The sequence below is a fragment of the Rhineura floridana genome, chromosome 14, assembly GCF_030035675.1.
Source record: "Rhineura floridana isolate rRhiFlo1 chromosome 14, rRhiFlo1.hap2, whole genome shotgun sequence".
Taxonomy (NCBI): domain Eukaryota; kingdom Metazoa; phylum Chordata; class Lepidosauria; order Squamata; family Rhineuridae; genus Rhineura; species Rhineura floridana.
Window position 1 is genome coordinate 13,336,111 of NC_084493.1, and position 24,480 is coordinate 13,360,590.

General features: G+C 47.2%; 1 protein-coding gene and 1 pseudogene across 1 annotated transcript; both read left to right on the top strand.

Moving 5' to 3' along the window:
• The first annotated feature begins 92 nt into the window (after positions 1–92).
• Positions 93–201, top strand: LOC133370078 (5S ribosomal RNA; annotated as a pseudogene).
• A 1,016-nt stretch (positions 202–1,217) lies between these two features.
• Positions 1,218–24,160, top strand: WHAMM (WASP homolog associated with actin, golgi membranes and microtubules). The gene is made up of 10 exons (XM_061595725.1): positions 1,218–2,000; positions 8,242–8,415; positions 10,394–10,544; positions 11,604–11,773; positions 14,404–14,569; positions 15,452–15,639; positions 16,200–16,286; positions 18,220–18,315; positions 19,027–19,516; positions 20,581–24,160. The coding sequence occupies exons 1-10, from the start codon at positions 1,431–1,433 to the stop codon at positions 20,877–20,879; spliced, it is 2,391 nt and encodes a 796-aa protein (XP_061451709.1). The 5' UTR covers positions 1,218–1,430; the 3' UTR covers positions 20,880–24,160.
• Positions 24,161–24,480: the final 320 nt, after the last annotated feature.

Genomic DNA, 24,480 nt, shown 5'->3' on the forward strand with positions numbered 1-24,480 from the left:
TCAGAAGCTGCCATTGGCAGCATCCTCACTGGCAATAACCAGCCTAAGGTCACATCCACACCATACATTTAAAGCACTATTATACCACTTTCGCCTGCGGCCATACTACCCTGAACACGCCCGATCTCGGAAGATAAGCAGGGTCAGGCCTGGTTAGTACTTGGATGGGAGACCACCTGAAAATACCAGGTGCCGTAAACTTAGAGGAAAGCAATGGTAAACCGCCTCTGAATACCTCTTGCCATGAAAACCCTATGAATATATCCAGAAAAGATTCATAGGGTCACCATAAGTCGTAATCGACTTGAAGGCGTATAACAACAATACCACTTTAACAATTGTGGAGAATCCTGGGAACTGTGGTTCCTCCATGACTGTTAAATTGGTATAATAACACTTTAAATGTATGGTGGTGGATGCAGTGGTGTAGTCATCCAGGGTCTTGGTGTGTGTGTGTGTCTTAAACTCTTTACTTTTTTGGGAGCAGGGTCCCAATAGGGTCCCTATGTCTTCAGCATCCTATGAAAAAATCAGCATGAAAGGGGAGTGTGTTAGCCACTGCGAAGAGTCTCCTAACATGCTTCCTTGTCCTTTCCTGATGATTGGAACCAAAGAGAGTGAAAGGAGGTGAGTCAGCCATTGAGAAGACTCTTCTCAGCAGACTCACTCTCCCCTTGCATGCTTATTGGCTCCTAGGGATATCTGTTGTTGTGGGAGAAGGCATTAACAAATATCTCATTCTCAACCCAGCAAAATAAGGGTATGTGCGTGGCTGTGACTAACATGAAGAGACCCTGCACTTCTGAATTTGCCACTGTACTACTGGGTGGATGTAACCTTAGTCCCCCAAATGGGGCTTTTCTGAAGCAGGGAAGGGGCATTGCTGGGCCACTCAAAGCTCTATAGTATTCTAAGCTGGTCCAACCACTGCTGATCAAGCCTGGACATGGCCCTTGGCAGAGGCCTGACAGCGCCAACCTCTAACGCTGGCACAAGACGCTGGCCACTTCTTTCCAGATAAAGGAAATCCAGCTTCCACAGGACCAAAACTCCCACCTTTCCCTTTAAAGGAATGTTCACTCGATGAAGCTGTGTCCAGTTCTTGGGACAAACAAACAAACAAACAAATAAATAAACTTCAGGCACCTCCCTCTTTAAAGTCAACCAGCCAACCAGAAGGGGGAAAGCCCTGCACGACATCAAAGAAAGAGCCACAACAAGCCTTCCCTGGCTCCTCCCTCTCCTGTTCTAGCATTGCCAGTTTCTCTTTCGCTAAGGAGGAAACAAAGTTTCTGGGGGTTCTAGAACGTTGGAAAAACCCCTTTGAAGTTCAAAGGACGGGGCGGCCGGTGGGGAGGGGGAGGGGGAAGAGCGCCGCCTTTATCCCCTTTATGCTTGAGGGCGGCCCGGCTTAATTAAGGTCGCCGCGCATGGAGGCCGAGCAGCCGCAGCCGGACAGCCTGGACGGCTGGGTGGCCATCAAGGAGAACGTCTTCGGCCAGCCCGAGCCGCCCCACAAGCTGCGCTTCCTCGTCGCTTGGAACGGCGTCGAGAGCAAGTTCGCGGTGACCTGCCACAACCGGACTTTGCAGGAGGAGCAAGCGGCGGGCAGCGGCGGCGGCGACTCGCAGCAGATGAGTTGGGCCGGATTGTACTCCCCGCAGGCCTTGCAGGGCGTCCACCGGCAGCTGGCGGCCTTGAACCCGCCGCTGGAGCCTTGCTTCCCAGCCCTACCCCCGGCCCTGGGCGGCTACAGCGGCCTGTGGGCGCTGCTCTTCCCCAGCAGCCCGGTGCTGGCCGAGGCGGAGCTGGAGGCGCTGTGCCGCCGCTTGGAGAGGTACCTGGGCTGGGCCTTGGAGGTGTGCGGCCGGAAAACGCTGCTGGACTCGCTCTTCGCCCACGACCAGGACGAGGAAGACGAGTATTTCGAGAACCTGCAGGAGTTCCGTAGGAAAGCGCTCAAGGGGCAGCTCGCCGCCGCCAAGGAGGCCTTGCGGAGGGTACATATTTCTTTGTTTTTTATTTATCTCTTTATTACATTTCTATCCCACCATTCCTCCAAGGAGGCCTACGCGGGTCTCCTCCCTCTCCGTTTTATTCTCAGGGCAACCCTGTGAGGTAGGTTAGCCTGAGAGCCAGTGGTAGGCCCAAGGTCATCCGGTGAGCTTCATGGGCCAGTGGGGATTTGAACCCTGGTTGCCCAGGTCCCAGTCTGGAACTCTAACCACTACACCACATTGGCATTGGGGTGGCATCAACGGGTGGGAAGGTGCTTGAAAGGTCTCCCAGGTCTTAGTCCAACTGCCTAATCACTGCACCATGCTGGTTTTAGCTTTTCTTTTGGGGCAGTTGCTGTTTTCCTTTAAGCCAAGCAGCATAACAAATAGGAATTCACAGAGGCTGCTTTTCTTGGACCAAAGGAAACTTGATAAGAGGATCAGGTTGCTGGTTCAGACCAAGAATCTATGTGCCCCTCCAGACTGGTGTGGGTGTGTTCTGCAACATGTTCTTAACACAATAATAGTGAATTAGGGGTGGCTTGATCCTGTGTGAGTTTGTTCTGTGATGCTGCCACATTATTGCTGTCCGGAAGGGCTATAGCGCAACAAAAGTGGGACAAAAAATAAACCCAAACATTTGTGGTACTTAAAAGTTACAGGATTTCAGCAGGAAGTTACAGAGTGCACACTGATTGGAAGCAGTGGGATCACCCCCAGATTTGCAAATGGTATTGAAAGCCAGATCACATGTGATAGCATCATGAGCACAGATCATCATGAATGTGCAGTGCTCAAACTGGGGGGGGAGGTAATGAGCGGGTACTGCAGGGCCCGGTCCTGGACCCAGCACTCTTCAACATTTATATTAATGACTTGGATGAGGAGGTGCAGGGAATGCTGATCAAATTTGCAGATGATACAAAATTGGGAAGGATAGCTAATACCTTGGAAGCCAGAAACAAAATTGAAAGGGTTCTTGATAGGCTGGAGCATTGGGCTGAAAACCGAATGAAATTTAACAGGGAAAAGTGCAAAGTTCTACACCTAGGAAGAAGAAACCAAATGCACAGTTAAAAGATGGGGGAGAAGAACTGGGCATGTTTAGCCTTGAAAAGAGAAGACAGAGGTGATATGATAGCACTCTTCAAGTCCTTGAAAGGTTGTCACACAGAGGAGGGCCAGGTTCTCTTCTCGATCGTCCCAGGGTGCAGGACATGGAATAATGGGCTCAGGTTACCGGAAGCCAGATTTTGACTGAAGATCAGGAAAAGCTTCCTAACAATGGAACCAATGACCTGGGGGGGGGGTGTCTCTCCAACACTGGAGGCATTCAAGAGACAGCTGGACAGCCACCTGTTGGGGATGCTTTAAGTTGGATTCCTGCATTGAGCAGGGGGTTGGACTTTATAGCCTTATGGGCCCCTTCCAACTCTATGATTCTATGAAAAGTACGTCTGGAGGAGCTCCATAGGAGGAGTTCTGCCGGGATCACGCTAAAGGCCTACTTCGGTCCTCTTCCTGTCTTCCCCACTGGCCCACGAGGTGGGAAGCCAATCCCCAAACTGGTATTCAGAAGCACACTGATTCTAGCATCCAGCTGTCATGGTTAGTAACCTGTTGCTGGCCATATCTGCCATGGATTTGTCTAATCTCCTTTTGAAGCCGTCTGAGTTGGCGGCCATCCCCACCTAGCCCATCTCCGTTTCCTGCTGCCAGAGATACCTGGATGAAGAGGCAAATCCTCCTGTGCTTCCCACCCCCTCTAGCGACTGAGGCTGTGGGCACAGTAGTTGCTTGAAAAGCAGCCAGAATAATTTTTCTAGCTGTTTTTGGAAGCGACTCTGCCCTCGGCCGACCACACCTCCCTTCCCCCCTGCTGACTTCAGACCTTTCAGGACCGCCCACAGCAAAGCATAGGGCCAGTCACTGTCTCCATCTGAGCCTGCAGCAAAGCGTTTCTATTGGTCACACCTGGAAGACAAATGGGTTGATCTACCAATCAGTTGCAAAATCTGCCTGAAGCTCAATTTTACAAAAGGTGATCCAACCAGGTTTTAGTGTAGAAAGGGACTGAGTTTGACTAGCATCATGCGCCTCCTGTTTTCAGAAAAGAGAGGTGGAAACGCACTGGAACCGGCACAACAGCAAGTGTGTCTCTACCCTCAGATTCTGCTTCTGAACAGAGAGGTTCCTTTTAGCCAACATGCTTAATAACCATGGATAGACCTGTCCTTCTCCATCAGTCTGTCTGGTTTCCTTTTTTAAAGGCCCCTCCGCATGCTTTTTGTATAAAGGGACAAAGTGTGTAGAAAGGGCTGCGCGCACCCCCCACATCAATGCGTTGCTTCCCCCCTGCTGTCCGTGCATCAGAGTGGATGTCTAAAAGGAAAAACCTCCTTGTGTAGACCTGTGGAGGCTTCCCAGGGTTCCGGAGGCTTCTCGGAGCTCTGGAGTCCTTGGCCCCACAGGGTTCCATGCACAGAAGTCAATGAGCAACCACATCTCCATTGCAGACATCTGTGTGAAAGGTAGGCTAAGAGGAATTCATATGTCGTGCAGGATGGAACTGCCCCTTTCTAAATACTTTGTTCCTTTATGTGATTATATATGAAGGGGTTGTGGGGTTTTTTACCATCTTATGGTAGGGGATCCCAAAAGTTAAGGAAACGTTGTGTGTCAACATACTGCTTCCAGTCAATTTTACTGGGTGGTGCTGAGTGCTGAGAGAGGGAGGGAGGATTTTTCTTCCTTCATATCATGCACAGTTTTCTTATCCTCAGTGGCAGGGATGGGCAGAAAGAAGGTAGAGGAGGGGTCATCAGCTGGTAGATCCCTGGGTGATCTGCAGTAGATCAGTTTATGACTCCCAATGTTTATTACTCCAATAGCAACAACATTAAACAATAGCAACAACAAAATGACTTTTCCTACCCAAATTTGGTGGCTGAAATAAACAAAGCGAATCAGTAGTGGACGTCTGTGTCAAAGGATTGTTTACTGAAATTGAATTCCTATGTTCAGAAATGTGTTCAGAGAGGAACCGTGCTCTTTAATTCTAATTGTAAGGGGGTTTGTTGCACCTGGTTGTGGTTGGTAGATCATGTGGTTCCAGTAAAATAGACCTGATAAGCTAAAGTCTGGTTATTCCTGCTGTATGGTATCTAATTTCCTCACCCCACTTGTTTTATTTTCTAAACAAACATGCAGTACCGAATGGTAAGAAAGTGTGTAAGAAAAGATTTCTCCTTCTCTCATAATTCTTAAACTTGTAGACATCTAATTAATCCAATTAATCTGAATGCTGGAAGATTCAGGACAGACAAAAGACAGTACTCCTTCACACAGCTTGGGACCAGTTTATTTGCAGGAGTGCCTTACCCCATATTTGCCCATGTGAACACTGTGATCTGCAGAACAGGTATTCTTACAGTGCCGCATCACGCTCGTTCCGCACTCATAAGAAATCATTCTTTTAGTGTGACAGCACCTACTCTTTGGAACTCCCTGCCTGTTGACATCAGGCGGGCGCCTTTGCTGTATTCTTTTCAGGGCCTGCTTAAAACATTTTTGTTTGAGCACACTTATCCAGTCCTAGAAGCTGCTGCGTTTTGACCCTTTTAGTTGCTATTTTAATTGTTTTAAAAATGTTTTTAATCGCTTGTTCTTAACTGTTTTGTCAATAATGTTAACGCCTTTTGTAAACTGCTTATATCATTAAGCAGTATGTCATTTTTGTTAAATTAAATAAATAGTTAAATTCTGGAATTCACTCCCACAGGAGTTGGTGATATCAGTCAACAAATACTTGAAGGATAAAATTATCAGTGGCTTCTAGCCATGATAGCTGTGCTCTACCTTCACGGGTGGAGGCAGCATGCTTCCGGATACAGTAGGGCCCCGCTTTACGGCGTTCCACTTTAAGGCGTTCCACTTTAAGGTGTTCCACTGATGTGGCGGCTTTTGTTTTTAATTTAAAAGCTATTTTTTTCTCTTGTGACGTTTTGCGCCGTTTTCGTGTCATTTTTGCGCGACGTGGCCCATTAAAGTCAATGGGGTTCCGCTTTACAGCGGGGGTCCGAAACGGAACCCGCCGTATAAGCGGGACCCTACTGTACCAGTTGTTAGAAACCACAGGAGGGGAGAGAGCTTGTGCACTCAGGTCCTGCTTGCAGGCTTCCCGTAGGCATCTGGAGGAGTACTCAGACATCCATTCGTCCCTCCTGCTCACTTCATTGTGAAACGGCACAATCCAAGCTACTCGGGACCTTACGATTTGTATGTTTGGCTCGGACGGCTCTTGGAAAGGAAGGGCCATTTGTCTGCAATAACAGGCAAAGAACTCGAAACACGGAAGTGAAGCCAGTGGTGGCTGGTGCCCCCATTGGGACTGATGGGATGGAAGGCAGGGAGCCCAAACAGTAGGTGGAGCCGGACCCAGTGATATGCAGAGCCAATCAGTTCCAGTTTTGCCCCGCCCGCCACCACCCCGGTGCTCCTCCCCGCTGAGTTCTACAAAGGCAATGCTGAGATTGAGGAGGATACTGATATCTACCTGGATTGGATGCAAGTAGGAAGGCAAGCGGGTGGGGGCTGGCTAAGGGTAGGCTGAGGGCTGGTGGGGCAGTGCCCCATTGGCCCAGATAGAGGGGCCTCCACCCAGTGAAGCCACACGCTAAAGAGGGGAGGCAAATCTTCAGGCTCCTGATTTCCCTCTGTAGTTTAAAGTGGCAAATGCGAGTCTTGCCTAAGATGAGCTGCTGACGCTATTATGCAGTTGCGGTGCTTTCTAGACTCTTAGAATAGTAGGGTTGGAAGGGGCCTACAAGGCCATTGAGTCCAGCTCCTTGCTCAATGCAGGACTCCAACTTAAAGCATACTTTAAGGTTGAGGTTCATTCCACCAGCCTGGTGTGCAGCCATTATTCACGCGAGTGGTTCTCTGTAAAAATTAAATTTCTTCAGTTGATGAAAGCCAGCACTGTACTTCTATTAGATTCTTTTAAAAATAAAAGTAAAATAAGTGGAATGCTTCAGTCACTGCTGTGTGCCAGGTCTACTGTGATAGAAAGCAATCAGCACCCTGAAGTGTATATCAATAGCAATATTGCCCACCTCTGCAGGACTTGAATTGCTTAAATGCTTCAGATTGTCTGATGAGCTTAACTCTTTTACACCTGATGATACGATTTTCTCCCGCGAGTGTATTGATAGGTGCAAATTATATTGATACAAACTGCAAATTAAAAACTTGCTGGATCAAGGTCTGTCCAGCCCAGTGTTTGATAAGAAGTGGGGCGGGGGGAGGGACTCCCCACCCCAAATCACCCTAGGGAGTACTGAGCATGCTCCATGGGCATAGAATAAGGACTGGCTGTTGTATAGGAGGAAATGGAAGTTGTGGGAGAGGGAAATGGCGTGGCCGGAATCCTGAACAGCTGCACTTCATGCTGCAACATTTTATTGCAGTTCCCACTTGTGAATTTGCCTAACCCTTGTTGTAAAGTGGGTGTGGGGAGCCTTTAGCCCTCCAGATGTCCCTGAATGAGTTATTAGGGCTGATGAGAGTTGTAGTTCAGCAACATCTGGAGGTCTTGTTAGGGCTGATGGGAGTTGAAGTTTGACACTGGCCCATGACAGGTTGTTTTCAGTGGTGGCTCCCTGTTCATGGAATGCCCTCCCAGATGAGGTGGGTCTGACTCCATCACTATTGATTTTCAGGAGGAATTTGAAAACTTTCCTGTTTATCCAGGTATTTGATGGCTGAAGGGGACTACTGCTGGCAATGCAAAGATTATTAATGAAATAATATTCTGTGTTTTAGAACATTTTTAATTGTAATTGTGTTTTGGAGTGTTTTTGACTGCTTTTATTTTTCATGTTCAATTGTTCATTTGTGTTTGCTGCACTGGGCTTCATCGGGAGGAAGGGTGGGATATAAATTCAATAAATTATCATAATAGTTCAGCAACATCTGAAGGTTTCCCACTCCTGTTTTTTCAGAGCCATTTAACCTAGTGACTTTGACCATGCCTTTTGGTGGACATTTCCACGTGTTGTTTTATTTATGCAGGTTTTATAGGTACAAACGATGGATGGTGTAGTATCCTTTGCACTTCCATTTGTGTTGTGGGGTTTATGCAGTGTCTCTAAAGAAGCCAAATTTAAACAAAAATTGTGGTGCCCCGGAACTCTCAGTTCTTTGCAAAGACCTTGCTAATTTTGGAACTTCCTTGCCCTTGTAGGTTCTGCACCAGCACAAAGATACTGACAAGCTGGTCGCTTTGATGGATCTCTATAAGGAGGAAGATGACGCTTATTGGGAGCTGGTTACTGTGGCAACCGAATTCTATCAATATTTGTTGCAGCCGTTTAGAGATATGCGAGAACTGGCAACGTTATACAGACTCGAGATCCTGGTAAGCTTCTCTTTTCCGGTGTTTCAGAGTCCTGTTAAAATGGATAATCTAATCCTTGTTTAAACTGTGCCAACATTTAAACGAAAATGGTATTGAATGACAGTCCTGGAATGTTTTTCATACAGTTAAGTTTCTAGCCCTCCCTGTTTTTCTTGCATGGAACATATTGCATGCTAGGATCTTTTGCCCCATCATCTTGACTCTTTATTATTGAGTGTATAGCCGGTTAATCAGATGCATCTGAGAAATCCGCCAGAAGACCATAGAGCAACTGCTCTTCCCTGCTTCTTATTCCATGCAGCCATTACTCACTGGCATACTAACTCTGAATCTCTTAGTAACTTTTTATGTTTTTGCTAATTTTATACAAGTTTAGATGGGGCTTACTCCTACCTCCAAGTGCGCGTGCATCGGATTGCAGTTCATTTCTAATCCCCCTTTTTAAGGCAGCGTTAAGTCAATGGCCATTGCCAAATCTTGTGACAGCAAATTCCATACATTTACAAACTGGTGTGAGAAACTTTTATCTATCCCGAACCTAGTTGCTGGTCAATTTAATTGGGTGGTCTTGAGATCAAGAATAAAGAACGGGAAAGTTTTATGGTGGTGGTTGTTAAATATTATTACTCACTTTCTCCACAACTTGCCCAATTTTGTAAACCTCCATTCATCGTTTTCTCCCGCTCAAAATGAAAAAGCCTCAACTGCTTTAGCCTTCTGACTATCTATAAAGTGTATCACGCTTTAAAAAGCATCAACGGCCTTGCCATCTGTTACTCTCATGCAAGAGGCCTCATACATGGAGGCGTTAACTGTTTACAAATACAGGAGGGCATTTAGTCATGTCCATTTCAATTTGAAAGTCTGCTTTGCGAACTGGCCAATATAATAAGATTCTGTGTAATGAACGGCTTTGTCCCTGTGCAATCGGAGAGAGAGAATCCGTTTTCCTTGTTATAGTGCAATTTATAGAGGAGGCACAAGGACGGACTAACCCTTTATTAAGAACTATTTTGGGAGCAGGGTCCCAGCAGGGCCCTTATGTCTCCAACATCCTATGAGCCAGTCAACATGAAAAGGGGGAGTGTGTTGGCCACTGAGAAGAGTCTTCTAGCATGCTTCCCTGTCTATCCTGCTGATTGGAACCAATCAGAGTGAAAGGAGGTAAGCCGGCCACTGAGAAGACTCTTTTCAGTAGCTGACACTCTCCCCTTGCATGCTTATTGGCTTTGGCTCATAGGGGTGTCTGTTGTTGTAGGAGAAGACATTAACAAGGATCTCATTCTCAACCCATGGCAAAAAAAGGGGGAGCGTGGCTGTGACTGTCACGGAGGGACCCTGCACGTCTGAATTTGCCACTAACTACTGCTGTGGATTTCTGGTTGGAGACTGGAGACAGCCCAGCCATCGCGTTAAATATGCACATTGATTTTTAATTGTATTTTTATTGCTTCTTTTATTTCTGGTGTTTTGTCATAAAGCAATTTGGATTCTTTAGAATTCCAATTATAATACCGTAAGATGCAATATCAAAGAAGCAATGCAAGTGCAATTGAAAATCATGGAGCATCTAGCACAACATATTGCAATCGCTGTAACAGGCAGGGGAATCATAAAGTGGCCCGCCAAGACCCTCAGCGGTTTTCAAGTGGTCCGTGGGGGCAAAAACGTTTGGGAACCACTGGCACAGAACACCAAGTAACACGATTAACCGCAACGCCCGGTTCCGTATAGCACAGCTGTCGCAGCCTCTCCTGATGTCAACTTCTGCTCTGCACATTTATACGGAAAAAGAATGGGGAACCTGCAGCTTTCCAGATGCTGTTGGACTCCAACTCCCATCAGCCCCAGCCAGCATGGGCAGTAGTCAGGGATGATGGGAGTTGCAGTCCAGCAACATCTGGAGGGCCGCAGATTGGTATGCCCTGTTCTTGAATGCCTCTTTTGACTTCAGTATTATAAAGGGTTCTCTTTGTAGAAATCCTTGCAAGCCGATAGGCTGGGCCCTAAAAGGATAGAGGCCTTGAAGAAGGAGGCTGAGGAGTGGACCAGTCAAGCTGAAGAAGCCGTGTGCTCCATTCAAGACATCACGGTTGGTTACTTCAAGGAAACGGTGACAGCCCTAGCAGGTGAGCGGAAGCCGGCAGCAGAGGCGGCCTTCCCCTGAAGGGCCTCAGATAGCAGGTATAGGGTATGAGTGAGCGAGATGGACATATTTTACTTAGAGGATACAATGTTCTGGCAAGTTCCTTTGAGCTAATCCTCTGTGCAACCCCTGTTCATATCTTGAATTTTCCAGTGGATTTGGGCTCATCTTAATAAATGGTGGAGGGTCTGTGCTGATTTGGATAGTCCACCAAAGCCACCAAATATCTTGGGCATTCTGTGGGGGGTGAACTTAACATATGCCATTGTCATAAGGAAGGAGTTTAGTTTTAGTGTCTTTCGAATGACCCAATTTTTTAAAAAAGGTTATTGGATTGTCAACATCCTCAGCATTATGCCTTTCAACGTGTTTCATACAGATATATTGTCTCAGTAATCCTTGCAGTAACCCTGCGAGGTAGGCTAACCTATGCTGGGCCATAACAATATATCAGTTTGAGCTTGAAAAATAGCAGGTTGCCTAAGGTCACCCAGTGGATTCAGTAAGATCTGACCTCCTGGCTGCATGAGGTCATAGTTCATGTTCTTAACTCTCGTGCTCTGCCTGGCGTAGAGTGTTATACTGTATATATTTGTGTAACTGTTAAAAACTGTCTAAGGCTGTGTAGTTTTCTCATCTACTGTATATTTTGGAAAGTTGTTTAACTGTTTGCTGTGCACGGGGACACCTCTTAAGATATTGTAACCAAATTTTGCATAATGGTTCCTGAGATCAAGGAGCAGGTTTTTGTCCATGTTTGGATCCAGTTGGACACTATTTAAAATCAAGATGGTGGACTGGACATTTCAAAACGGCACTGATTCTAACCACTCAAACTCTGCATTTTTTTGGTTCCTTAGAATTTCCAGGCAACGCCAGGCACAAGGCTGCTAACCATTTTAAAAAAATGCCCAGATCCGTTTTAAGTGCCACTTGGGTTTAATATGTTTGTTTCAGTGAGTGAGAAAGAGAGCACTCAAGATCATCCTTAGAAATGAATTGCGGACTTTTTTTATTACTGTTGTTGCTTTGCTCCCGACAGCGATGCAGAAGCAGATGGAACTGGACCGAAAGCGGTTTGGCCAAGCTGCCTGGGCCCGGGCTTCTCCGAGGTTAGAAAACTTGAAGTACCTGTTAGCGAAGGAGACCCTTCAGCACATGAGAGCCAAAGAGCTGTGCCTGAACCATAAGAGAGCTGACATCCGGAAGCAAGTAAGGGCATCGCCTGCGTAGCTGCCCTTATCCTTCTCTCATTTTGCCCTTTGCCTGTGTGGTTCTGCCTAGCCCTGGGATGGGGGGCGCTGGGCCCAAGGGCTGAATGTGGCCCCCGTTCTTCTCTGTCTGGCCCTCGGAAGTGTTCCCAGGCCACACCCCAGCCAAACGGCTCACTGACCCTGCTTTGTACCCTCCTTGAGTGTCCTTGGGCTCTGATTATTTTTGCTTGCCTGGGAGAGAAGGATGTTTAAGTGCCTGTAGAAACAAGCCTGCTGTACAAAGATGAAATTGACATGCCTTGCTCTGCCCACTTTTGTTTCTGGCCCTGCCCACCACTGGAACGTGCCACCCAGTCGTTTCCAAGGAGGAACGGCGACCAGGCTGGCTTCTATCAATCCCTTGAGCCATTTGAAGGAACTCGCAACACTTTCCTTTCGCTTACTTTTCCTCCTTGCTCAGTGTTCTGCCTAAGAACCTTAAAAACAACAACAACAACAAAACGCAGCAGCAACAACCTGGGATGGTTTTCAGCAAAAGCTGAAATACATGATTGAACAAAATGTGTCACGTTTGCTGGGCTATACCATTTCAAATTGCAGGCAGAGAGATCACATGTAACTCCCCCTCTATATACACAGCTTGCTGCACCTATAAAACGTACCATGTCCAGAAGAAGGTGTTTTGCCTACCTTTTTACCGGACATGCTAGGTATTTTTAATGTGCAGGAAGGTTTTTGGTTTGTTTTCTTGAATATTGGGGAGTACGCTAACTTTCAGTCTCCTCCTCTGCAGTCTGAATGTTAACGTCCTGGAAAAAATGACACCGTGTGGTTTTCCTGATCATGTGTTTCAGTTCTCGGATTTCTGTAGATAAAGCCAGTGCCAGACTGTGTACTCCTCGTAGGTTGTACAAGGAGAAAATCTTAACGGTCTGAACTGCTCTGTCAAGACATTACCTTGTGGCTGGTGCCCATTGGGACTGGTAGGGCGGAAGGCAGGGAGCCCAACTGTAGGTGGAGCCAGAGGGAATGACAGGCAGAGCCAACTCATCCTCGTTTTGTCCCCAAAAGTACATAAGAAGAACATAAGACAAGTCCTGCTGGATCAGGTGAAAGGCCCATCTAGTCCAGCATCCTGTTGTCACTCTGGCCAGTCAGATGCCTTTGGGAAGCCCGTAAGCAGGACCTGAACACAAGAGCACTCTCCCCTCCTGCAGTTTCCAGCAACTGGTATACAGCAGCATGCTGCCTCTGACTGTGGAGGCAGAGTATAGCCCTCGTGGCTAGTAGCTGTTGATAGCCTTCCCATGAATGTGCCTAACCCTCTTTTAAAGATATCCAAGGTTTTTTGGTTGTTTGTTTGATACAAGGGCAAAACTTGATACAGAGGAGGAAGCTGGCAGCCGGGGCCACCCCATTGGCTGGTTTTAAGTAAGCAGGCAGGCAGGGGCTGGCTTTGATGAGATTGGTAGGGCAGTACCTCATTTGCCCTAATAGACCAGCTTCCACTGTCTCATACAATCTGGGCTAAGGATCTTAGGGGCTGGAGAGAAAGGGCAATTGTAACTCTTCACACTTCTGCTGGAACTGGATTACAGCTCCGGCACAGGCGACAGCTTCTGTGTGGCACAGCCATGTTGCTGAAGGACTGGTGCAGTCTTCTGTCCAGAGCACAAAAATAGAGGCAGGGTGTGTGCGCAGCCCCATCCTGCCCCTTTGCATGGTACCCTATGGTCCTTTGTGGGATATGAGTCCAAACAGAACAAAGATAGGGGAGTTCTAGGGGACATGCAGCCACCTGAAACTGTACTTCTCTTATCGGGGCTGTGACTGTAAAATAATGAACGAACGAATGGAATGAGGCTGTGCTTCAGCATCGCAATAATGCTTAGCGTTTGAATGGTGCCCTAAGAGCACACACATCAGGTATCTTCCTAACAACCCTGTAAGATAGGTCAGTGTTATTACCCCCATATTGCAGATTGGAGACAGCAAGATTGAGTCTGAGAGCTTGTGGCTTGCCTAAGTCAATTTAGTGGATTCAGTGCGGAGGCAACAGGACCCTCTCAGCTCACAGCATATGCGCTCTGCCCCTGTGCTACTGCCATTTCTTAGCAGTCCTAATTTAGGAGCGCATAGGAAGCTGCCATCATGAGTCAGACTATTGGTCCATTTAGCTCAGTACTGTCGACACTGACTGGCAACCCTGTTTGGAAATGCCGAGGACTGAACTTGGGACCTTCTGCGCACAAGGCAGATGCTCTACCACTGAGCTACGGCTCTTCCCGGAAGCCAGTTCATAATAAAATCAGGATCTGCCTTATACCAGGTGAGACTGTCTATCTAACCCAGTATGGTCTGCTCTGGCTGGCAGTGACACTCTAGGGATGTGGGCAGAAGGAAGTCTTTCTGAGCGCTTGCTACTTGATTCTTTTTTTAAAAGAAAAGGAATAAAAGGGATATTGAACCCTGGCCTTCCTGCATGCAAAGAATTTGTTTCCACAGCCGCTCCCCTAGCTCTTGACCAAAGTGCAGCCCCAGTGAAGCCATCCCCTTAAAGGGTGAAGGGGAAAAGGTCCGAGGGACGTATTTTTGCCTCTGATGGACTTTCATGATGGCTTCCTGCAGATGGAGACCCTCCACGAGAACGAAAGTGACGTGGCACAAGTCGAAGAGCTGGAAATAGAGTATTACGAAACTCAGCTGGAGCTGTACGAGGTGCAGTTTGAGATCCTGAAGCATGAAGAAATGCTGCTTATTACCCAGCTGGAGACTTTAAGGAGGCGGATGAAAGGTAAGATAGCGAGGAGTGATCTCTGCCAGGCTGCTTTTTCTCTTCTGATGCTGCCCTCCACTTCAGGCACTAGTCTTGATGGCTACATGGAACTTCCAGCTGGGGAGCAACACCCAGAAAGGAGTATTGGCATTTTGTGTCCTGCTTGTGGGCTTCCCAGAGGTGGGGTCTGGTTGGCCATCAGTCTGATCCAGCAGGTCGCCTCTGACCCTTGCTACCTTGCCCACTATACTTGCTAGCATCCCGGGTCATTGGGCTCCCCAGTGAATGTGGGCTGCCACAAATAATGGAACAGCTGCACTTGGGTGTAGCAGGGGCATGTCAGGCATGACTTAAATGATCCAGTCATACCCAATGCACAGATGCCCACAACAGAGGCAAGGCCAGAACGGTGAGTCGTGCAGTGACACAGTGGGCAGCCTCCTTTTTGAGAACTAGTATTTCTGCCATGGTGCTGCAGTGGGTGGAATGGAACCGGTCAAAAGATACAGTTGAATTACAAGTCCCCTTGATGGAGGTTGATGGGAAGAAGCAGGGCATCAAGCAGAGGTGCTGCAGGCAGTCTGCTCTGCGGGTTGGGTACCTCTGGAATCGCAGGAGCCTTTAAAATTAACTTCCCATGGTTTGTAGTTTAAATCCATAAAATAAGTTTTCTAGATTTTTGCATATTACGGCCTGGGAGACCAGGGTTCGAATCCCCACACAGCCATGAAGCGCACTGGGTGACCTTGGGCCAGTCACTGCCTCTTAGAGGGAGGCAATAGTAAACTCCCTCTAAAGACCGCTTACCATGAAAACCCTATTCAGAGGGTCCGCATAAGTCGGGATCGACTTGAAGGCAGTCCATTTCCATTTTAAGTAAACATTGCCTCCTTCCTGTAGAGATCCAGGACGAAGTAATTTATTATGACACGTGTGAAAATCCTGCTGAGTTAGAAGCCACCGAGCAGGCCCTGGACGAACTCTACATGCCTTCCTCCGAAACGGCTCGGTTGACGCAGAAGACCCAGCAGCTGGAGACAAAGCGTGGGATTATCTGCTCGAGGAGAGCCTACCTCAGGAACAAAAAGGTAAGTGGCCCCAAAACATTTGGGTGGCATGGGGTGGAGATGTGTGTTCCACAGAACATGATACACGCAGGCGCTCTAGAAGCATCCAGTGGAAATGCCAGTGTTGCCTTGCGGTGATTTCAAAAGAGGCGGTTTTGAGCTGTCTATGAAGAAAGAAACAAAAGCTCCTGAAGAAGGTCCTGTTCTGGCTGAAACAAGCTGGGCCGTCATAACAAGTGCAGTGCTCATCAGCATCTAGAGACTGGTTCCTGGTCTCCCAGTAGATGGTTCCTGGGTCCTGAAAATAGTCCAGTTGCCTCTTCTGGGTGGGGCTGCACTCCCTCTAAAGGAGCAGGTACTTATCTTGGGGATACTCCTGGAAACATCTCCAAACCTCTGGGCCGGGTGTGGAGAACCTTTGGCCCTCCAGACGTTGCTGAGCTACAACTCCCATCATCTCTGGCTATTGGGCATGCTTTCTGGGGCTGATGGGAGTTGTAGTTCAGCAGCATCTGGAAGGCCAGAGGTTCCCCGTGTCTGCTGTGGGATCGCTGCTCACACTTCAACATCTTGCCTGTTAGGATCAGTGTGAAGAGAGTCGACGTCTCAGGATCCAGCAGACACAAGAGAGCTCTCGGCAGTTCCAGCAACATCACAGCATCCAGATCGTGCGTATTAAGGATTTTTTGGTGAAAGGGGGCATTCTTTATATAGCAGTCTTTATATAGCAGGGGTGGGGAAACTGTGCCTCTGCAAATATTGCTGGGACCCTCGTTAGCTGCAGCCAGCATGGCCATTGGTCAGGGGTGGTGGCATCTGAAGTCCAGCAACATCTAGAAGGCCAGAGACTCCTTTATGGAATTATTCTGAAAGTTTCCAGTCCCTGTGATGAGGGAGGCACCCTTGGAAGTGTAGGGACAATGTATATGGCTGGGGAATAGCTTCTGGGTTCTGCCTATCACTCTCCCCCCACTTCCTAAGGGATAGCACGACCAGAATAAAATATGAAACATAGCTTTTGAGAGGGAATGCATTATGAAAAAGAGAGAGAGAGAGGAAGAGGGAGAGAGAGAAAGACGCACACTTACTCAATTTGCATAATTTATTCAGGATACAGAATGCTACTGTCTTCAGGTACAGAATTTGGGCTCCCTGCACACCAAATGTTACTGCACCATCTTCTGCATGTTTACCCAGAAGTGACTCTGTTCAGTGGGGCTTACTCCCATGGAAGCATGCATAGGATTGGATCCTTAATTTTCTTTTCTTTGGGGGCCTACTTCCCTAGGTAGAGCTGCTTTTTCTTGAGATCAACAGCCCTTCTGTATTTCCTTCATCCTCACTTCAGTGCCCAGGGTTATGTGCATTTTGCAGTTCTGTGATCACACCATACACGCACAGAAACTGGTTTTGGGTTAGTATTCAGCATTTTGGGAACTTCGCTTTCTTTCCTTTTTTTGTTTCTAGTCCCTAAGACTGCAAAGATGGGTGGGACTTTCCAGTGAAGAATCTGAGCAGGATTCCAAATAGTTAAGGCCTGGGGCTTTGACTTATTTAATTACATTTATACCCCACCTTTTTTTTTTCTTTCGAAGCGCCATTCATGGCATTCCCAAGTGGTCATCTATCTGGGCACAGACTATATCCAGCTTCAGCGGGGCTGTTGCATCATATGCCTTCAGGCCATTGCCCGAGACTTGCCTTTAGTGCCCTGCAAAGCTCCCTGCCTCTCCCTTTGACTAGCAAAATAAACCGTGCAAAATAAGCCACAGCCATGCAAATACACTTTAATTATACTGATTTCAGAATTCTGTTTTTCATGCTGCGGAATGTTGGATTCACTTGGCACAGAACTTTTTTTTAAGTGCAGCCCATGCATTGCTCTTCGATAGTGCTGTTACTTGTATGGCCGTTTCACAGACTGGGAAATGAGGTCAACAAGCAAGAGCCCTGCAGAATCAGGCCAGCGGCCTATCTAGTCCAGCATCCTATTCTCACAGTGGCCAACCGGATGCCCATGGAAAGCCCAAAAGTAAGACATGAGTGCAAGAGCACTCTCCTGCAGTTTCCAGCAACTGGTATTCAGAAAGCATACTGCCTCTGACTGTGCAGAGCATAGCCATCATGGCTGCTGGCCATCGATAGCCTTATCCTCCATGTTATGTGTTTAATCCTCTTTTAAAGCCATCCAGATTGAGTGATGCAACTCTTCGAAGGACAGCTTTGCGTTGGTTGACTTGACTTTGCACCATTTAGTCTCGGTACGGAGAACTTTTGGCTGTCCAGATGTTACTGAACTACAACTCCCATCAGCCCCACCAAGCATGGCCAATAGCTAGGGATGATGGAGGTCATAGTTCAGCAGGGCCAAAGGTTCCCCACACTTGTGCTGGTCAACGGGAGAGGCGAGGGGCTTTGCAAGGCACTCTAAAGATAACTCCAGGGCATGGGGTGAAGGCACACGATGAGTCTGGATTTGAGTACAAGCTCCATTCCTTTTTTTTTTCTCGGATGTCAGACACTGAGCACTTAGTTGTTTCAGGCCCAGCGACAGCAGGCCTTTAGAGGTGGCTATTATCTTTTGCCGGTGTTCAAACGCAGAAAAGAGACAAGAGGAAAGAAGATGAGAAAAAGAAGAAAGCATGGATAAAGCAGGAGCGACAGAAAACCCTGGAGAGGCTCAAAACATTCAAGGAGGTGAGTCGCAAATTGAGCTCCCAACACTCTCCCTGCCGCCCTGGAATCTTCCTTCTGGGGGCAGACAAGATGAAGGGTGCTGAGCGCACTATGCCCACTTCTGCATCTGGCCCTGCCCACCGCTGGCATGCAGACCCCAAGCTGGCAATGGGTCTCCACCCCTGGCCTATGCCAGGTGACTTCCAGATGTTTGGGGCTACAACTCCTTTGACCCTCTGCCAGCCAGCCCCCTTTGCTACCACTTGGACTAACATTATTCTCATGTGGAATGCCATTAAATCTCCCTTTTAAAATAGCTAATAATAAGTAGTGTTAGTGTAAACTGTGTCCTTTAATTTATAGCCCACATTTCTTCCAAGGAGCTCAAGGTGGTGTACAGACATTGTTCTCCGCTTTATCCTCACAACAACCCTGTGAGGTAGGCTAGGCTGAGAGGCGGTGACTGGCCCAAGGTCAGCCAGCGAGCTTCAGGGCCAAGTGTGGGGATTTGAACCCTGTTCTCCCAGGTCGTTGTTCCATTATTTTGAGGATAAATAATGACCTTAATCACAAGCCCTGCTGGATGAGACCAAGGACCCATTTGGTCCAGAATCATGATTCCCTTTGAGGCTATCCAGATTCTTCTGGGAGCCTACAAGACGACACAGCCTTTCCCCACTGTTGCACCCCATTTAATTTTTTTCCCAAATGTGATGGCTCCCCCCCTTGCAGAAATGTCCAGCGCAGTTCGTGTTGAAGACTTCCCGTTCCCAGCCTTTGAACGCCAAGCAGCCACAGGGCGCCTCCCGTCGGACGCCAGCAGGCACCCCCAAGCCTTCATCGGCAGGCAAGACGCTGGCTGCAAAGATGTCACGGAACTCCTGTCCAGCGCAAGCTAAAGGTTTCAAAGGGCCACGTCAGAAGCCCTCCAAAGAGATTCCCGTTCAGATTTTCGTTCCACCAGCACAGGGCCCTGAGCAACACAGGAAGAGCGAGGGGGGGGCGTTGCTGCTGTCACCAACCCTGCCACCTCCCCCGCCTCCCCCGCCTCCCCCGCCACCACCTCCTCCCCTGCCTTCAAACATCCAGCCTGTCTGCTTAAGGACGCAAACGCCAGTCGGAGAGAAACCACTGCCGCTTGTGTGCAGAGACCCTCCTGTGGGAAGTGCCTCCATGGAGAAAGCAGACAGTACGTCCAAGTGCAGAGCAAATAATTACACAGGTAAAGGGATGCTGCTCTTTCCTCTTCCTGCGCTGATAAATCCTGTATTTATATAGCCCCGCCAATGCACGTGGTCCTGTGCAGAGTAGGTGACTGGAATCTTGATAGCGGTTTGGCTTCATCTGCAAGTGGCACTCTCCGCTCTTTGCCAAGGGCAGGAACCACAGACTTTTTGAGAACCTTGAAGCGGGGCTGTGTGCTTGTCCTAGAGTGGGGAGGAGGGGGCACCTAGGTCCCAGGTTCTTTCCCCATCATTTTCCAGGTAGGGCTGGGAAACCCTAGAGAGCTGCTGCCTGTCAGTGTAGACAGAGTTGAGCTAGATAGACCAATAGTCTGACTGTTTAAGTCGGGTATTGGACGTGCCATCAATTCTTTGAATATCAGGTGAATGTAGTACTATCTCTAGTATTAGAGGCTGTATATCTCTGAATATCAGTTGCTGGGAATCGTGAGCGGAAGAAGACTGTTGCTGAAATGTCCTACTTGTGGGTTTCCTGTAGGCCACGGCGGGAAACAAAGTGGGCTGGACTAGATGGCCTTTTGGTCTGATCTAGCAGGGGTCTTCATATGTTCTTAAACCAGCCATAATCATTTCCATTGTTTAACAACAGTCACCGGGAATTCCAAAAGTACCTTTTTGTTCCTTACGTAGAGCAAGGGCCAATCCTTGCTTTGAATTGCCTTGCCTTGAATTGTAATCGGATGGAGGAAAGTGCACGCCGCTGCTTCTAAATTTGTAGATTGCACATATGGTGACGTAACAAGAGAGCTCTAAAATGATTTGCTTTTTAAATGTATAAATACTTTATTGCTAAGTTAAGTCTCTTTTTTTAATGTAAAGGAGATCAGTAGTTTGTCTTCTCCTCTAGCTTTGTGCCGTGGTGGTTTTTAATTAAACCTGAAAAACTTGGTAGCTTTGAAAGGGTGGATGGGAACAGAAACCTGCATAAAGGGAGGAGGGTGTAGCCAAAAGTCGACAGGTTCCCTTTCTGAAGGTGGAACCATAGTTCAGTGGAATCCTTGTGTCCAATGATGACTCCGTTTTATTTTTTCCCCTCCCACAGGATCCATGGATGAAGTTTTGGCTTCATTAAAGCGTGGAGAAATCCTTCTCCGCAAAGTGGAACCGCCCTGTCAGTCAGCTTCTTCCGGCTCCTCCCTCAATGACAGCATCCTGGCCGCCATACGGCAGGGAGTTAAACTGAGGAAAGTGAGTCAAGAGACCAGGGCGGACCCAGAGAAAGGGTCCGGCAATGAACTGGAGAGGAGCATAAAGGCAGCCATCCAGAGGATTAAGAAAGTGTCTGCTGACTCAGAAGAGGAAGAAAACAGCGACCACAACAGCGGCGAATGGAACAGTTAGCGAGAGGGGGGGTTTCAGACTGTGTCTTGGGGTTCCTTAGAAGGTTTTTGAGGGTTCCTCGGTGAGAAGTGCTGACAAACAAGCTGAGTGCACACAGGGCCACTGTGAGGTCCATCCGCTGTGGCCTGCATGAACAAGTGTACACGAGTGTGCGAGTCCCTGGGACTCGTCCCAGAATCCCTTGCAAACTGGCCTGTATGAACAAGTGTGCACAAGTGTGCAAGACCCTGGGACTTGTCCCAGAATCCCTTGCAAGTGCACTGGAGTTCTGAGCCAGATGAGTCAATGTAAAAAGGGTTGTTTTGTTTTTCCTAAATGCAGGAAGTCTGAACACTATCAAGTTTAAATCGATTCCGGTCATCCTGTTTCTGACATGAAACGATATGCTTTTAATGAATTTTGCACATTTTAAAAGAAGAGTATTGGCCTCTTTTTGCAAACAAGCACTGTGTATTTCTGGTGATTTGCCCACCAAAAATTAATGGTTCAGAACTGTCCTCTTGATTCTGTTCCAAAGGCTTCTTTTGTTGTTGTTCTCAGTCTACAAAACTATCCAACATAGATTTCTGTCAGCTTGTCAGAAATCATCCGGTTAGACAATCAAATGAAAATGAATTGCTGCTCAGCAATGGACAGTAGCATAGGAAACTAGAGGATTGTTTTGATGTGGCCCATTTTAAAATGTTCACTTTTGGAACTCATTTCACAAATAATTGGCATTGCTACAGTGAAATAACTGCACTGTGAGGATTTCCTGCCTCTGTGAGGAGCCAAGAAGGACTCCTGTTGAAATGAGAACTCCTTACTTCTACGCTGACTATCAGAAGTTTGCATTTTATATTTTTGCATAAATGCAAATAGTTTCTTCGAATAATACTTAAGACTCAAAACAGTTTTGATGTGGGTGTCACCATAGTTGGCCAAGAAGGGAACCTCAAAGAATTTTATACAGTAGTAGAATCTGACTTCAATTGAGTGCTGCTAATATATGTGAATTTATCATGCAAATAGTGCCATAATTGGTTAACTCTAAGATAAGTACCCATCAATTTGGCAAGTTTATATAGGAACACAGAATGCTGCCTTATATAGAGTCAGACCATTGGTCCATCTAGCTCAGTATTGTTTACACTGACTGGCAACAGATCTCTGTAGTTTCAGATAGGAGTATTACCCAGCCCAAGTTGGAGATGCTGGGAACTGAACGTGCAGAGTAGGTGCTCTGCCATTGAACCCCAGCCCTTGTACTTCAAGGAGGCAGGGGTGTGTAGGAGGAGGAACAGATAACATATCCTGCCCCCCTCCCCCAGTGTAGTTTGGCTCCTCCAACACTGTAACTTTGCTAAACCACTGTAACTTTGGCTGGGTGGTGGTCAGGCTTTCAGCTCAAGAAATGTCTCCCAAGTGACTCTGGTGAGGCTGAGCTATTACCTCCTTTCATCCTTTGATGGCGTGGCAACTCTATGACTTACAAGGGAAGGCTGCCACTCCTGTGGAATGAGATGAAATCTAGAGCAGGGTGAGCCTAGGTTTCAGTGGGCAGGCTTCTTCATCTGGCCGTCTACCTGTTAAACTCTGCCATCACTGCAGGGACCCTGCACTACGTGGAGTTGACCACACACCATTGCAGGTTCCTAATCCATTTTTGTACTTGGTTGTGGGGCTCCCCCTACAGGAGAAGAAGATGCATAGCACAACAAACCATGGGACAACTAGATGCCCGTTCGCACCATGTTTTGTAGCACTTACCAGGTACCGAATATTTGTACAGCTATTGCCGTTATAATTGCCTGATACCAAGATGGGTTATGATGACGAAGAACTTGCCCACGACCGTTGTTTTCAGTGCTGGGCAGAAATTTAACTTGGGTCTTTTGAAATTAACTTCAGCTATAACCAAGTAGGCTGTACATAATTGCAAATAAATCATTTTGCCATATTTCACACTTCTGTATTCAGAAGCATAGGATCTCTAAGAAAGTATTCTGACCATACGTAGTGTGCCAAGAAACACAGAGCACTGTTCAAGTTTTCCAAGAAACCAATGTATTCCTCATTTAGAATTTTTCAAACAATCCATCCCAGGCAGCTCTTCCTCTAATATCTCCGCTGTTTTGCTCATATTTTTCAATTTTAGCGGTTACCACCAGGCTTAAAACTTACTCTCTGCTTCTTTTTATTTAACAGTATTTTTGATGTCGCCTGACTCATTTGTTAAAGGATTCGGGGTTAAGCTTATCCTGTTAACCCTGAGCCAGGAATGATGGGAGCTGTAGTCCAGCGACGTCTGATGTGCTACAGTTCCCAGTGTCCCTGACCATTGCCCATGCTCGTTGGGACTGACGTGAGTTGCCGTCCAAGAACGTCTGAAGGAGCCACAGGGTTTCTATCCCTGTGGTGTGCTACCCTGTACTCCAGGAGGAAGAGCGGGATATACATTCAATCAATAATATAATAAATATGCAGTACATCCTTCTAAAGCAAGTATGGGGAACCTTTGACGCTCCATATGTAGCTAAACTACAACTCCCATCATCCATGGCCATTGGCCATGTTTGCTGGGGCTGATGGGAATTGTAGTTCAGCAACATCTGGTGGGCCAAAGGCTCCCCGCACCTGTTCAAAAGCTTTGCAAGGGTCTTACATGGCCCCTTAATAGTTTTTTGTGTGTGTGTGATTAACCAATGTTGGTAATTTATCCTGAGGAGGGAACATATTCTTCCAGGTATTTTTAAAAGTGGATGTGTTTCTCCCATTCAAGACTTATAACATGGCCTAATTCCCCTTTCTCAATTTAACAAATTATCATTGTATTTAGATGAGTATAGTATGGTTATGTGGACTGCCTTCAAGTCGATTCCGATTTATGGTGACGGTAAGGGGTATTCAGGGGTGGTTTGCCATTGCCTTCCTCTGAGGCTGAGAGGCAGTGACTGGCCCAAGGTTACCCCGTGAGCTTCATGGCTGTGTGGGAATTCAAACCCTGGTCTCCCAGGTCATAGTCCAACACTCTAACCACTACGCCACACTGGCTCTCATAGTATGGTTAAAACCCTATTAATTTGTTGTTTGCCTTTGATTTTCCATAATAAAATGTCCTATCTGAAGATGCTGGGAAACCCTTGGTCTCTGATGTGGCTAGTTTATCATTGTACTTTATTATTTCTCTGTCTTAAAACCCCCACAAACCTAGTATTCTATGAAAGCTATCTCTTCCATTCAAATGTCCCCCAGGATTTGTCTTTCACTATAACTTAAGTAATAAAGATACTAGAGATAAATCTGTAACGAGTTGCCATTTAATCCTGCCCCATAATGTAAAGATGAGTGGCGGGAAGGGACTGATGAAGGGGGGCACACCCACACTTTTTTTGTGTTTGCTTCTGCAGTTTTAGATGGGTCAGCCATTCTGTGTTAGGCTGTGCCCCCAGAACTCCCTCGGAACTCCCAGGTGTGCCTGAAAAAGATTGGTGGCAGAACATTAATGGAGGTCAGATAGCTTGAGGTCAAGGAAAGAAGGTGACAAGGAATTGAAGGTAGGAAAGGATTAAGATGAAGCCTCACAAAAACGTACAGGCAGACGCTTCCTTACGCCATCATT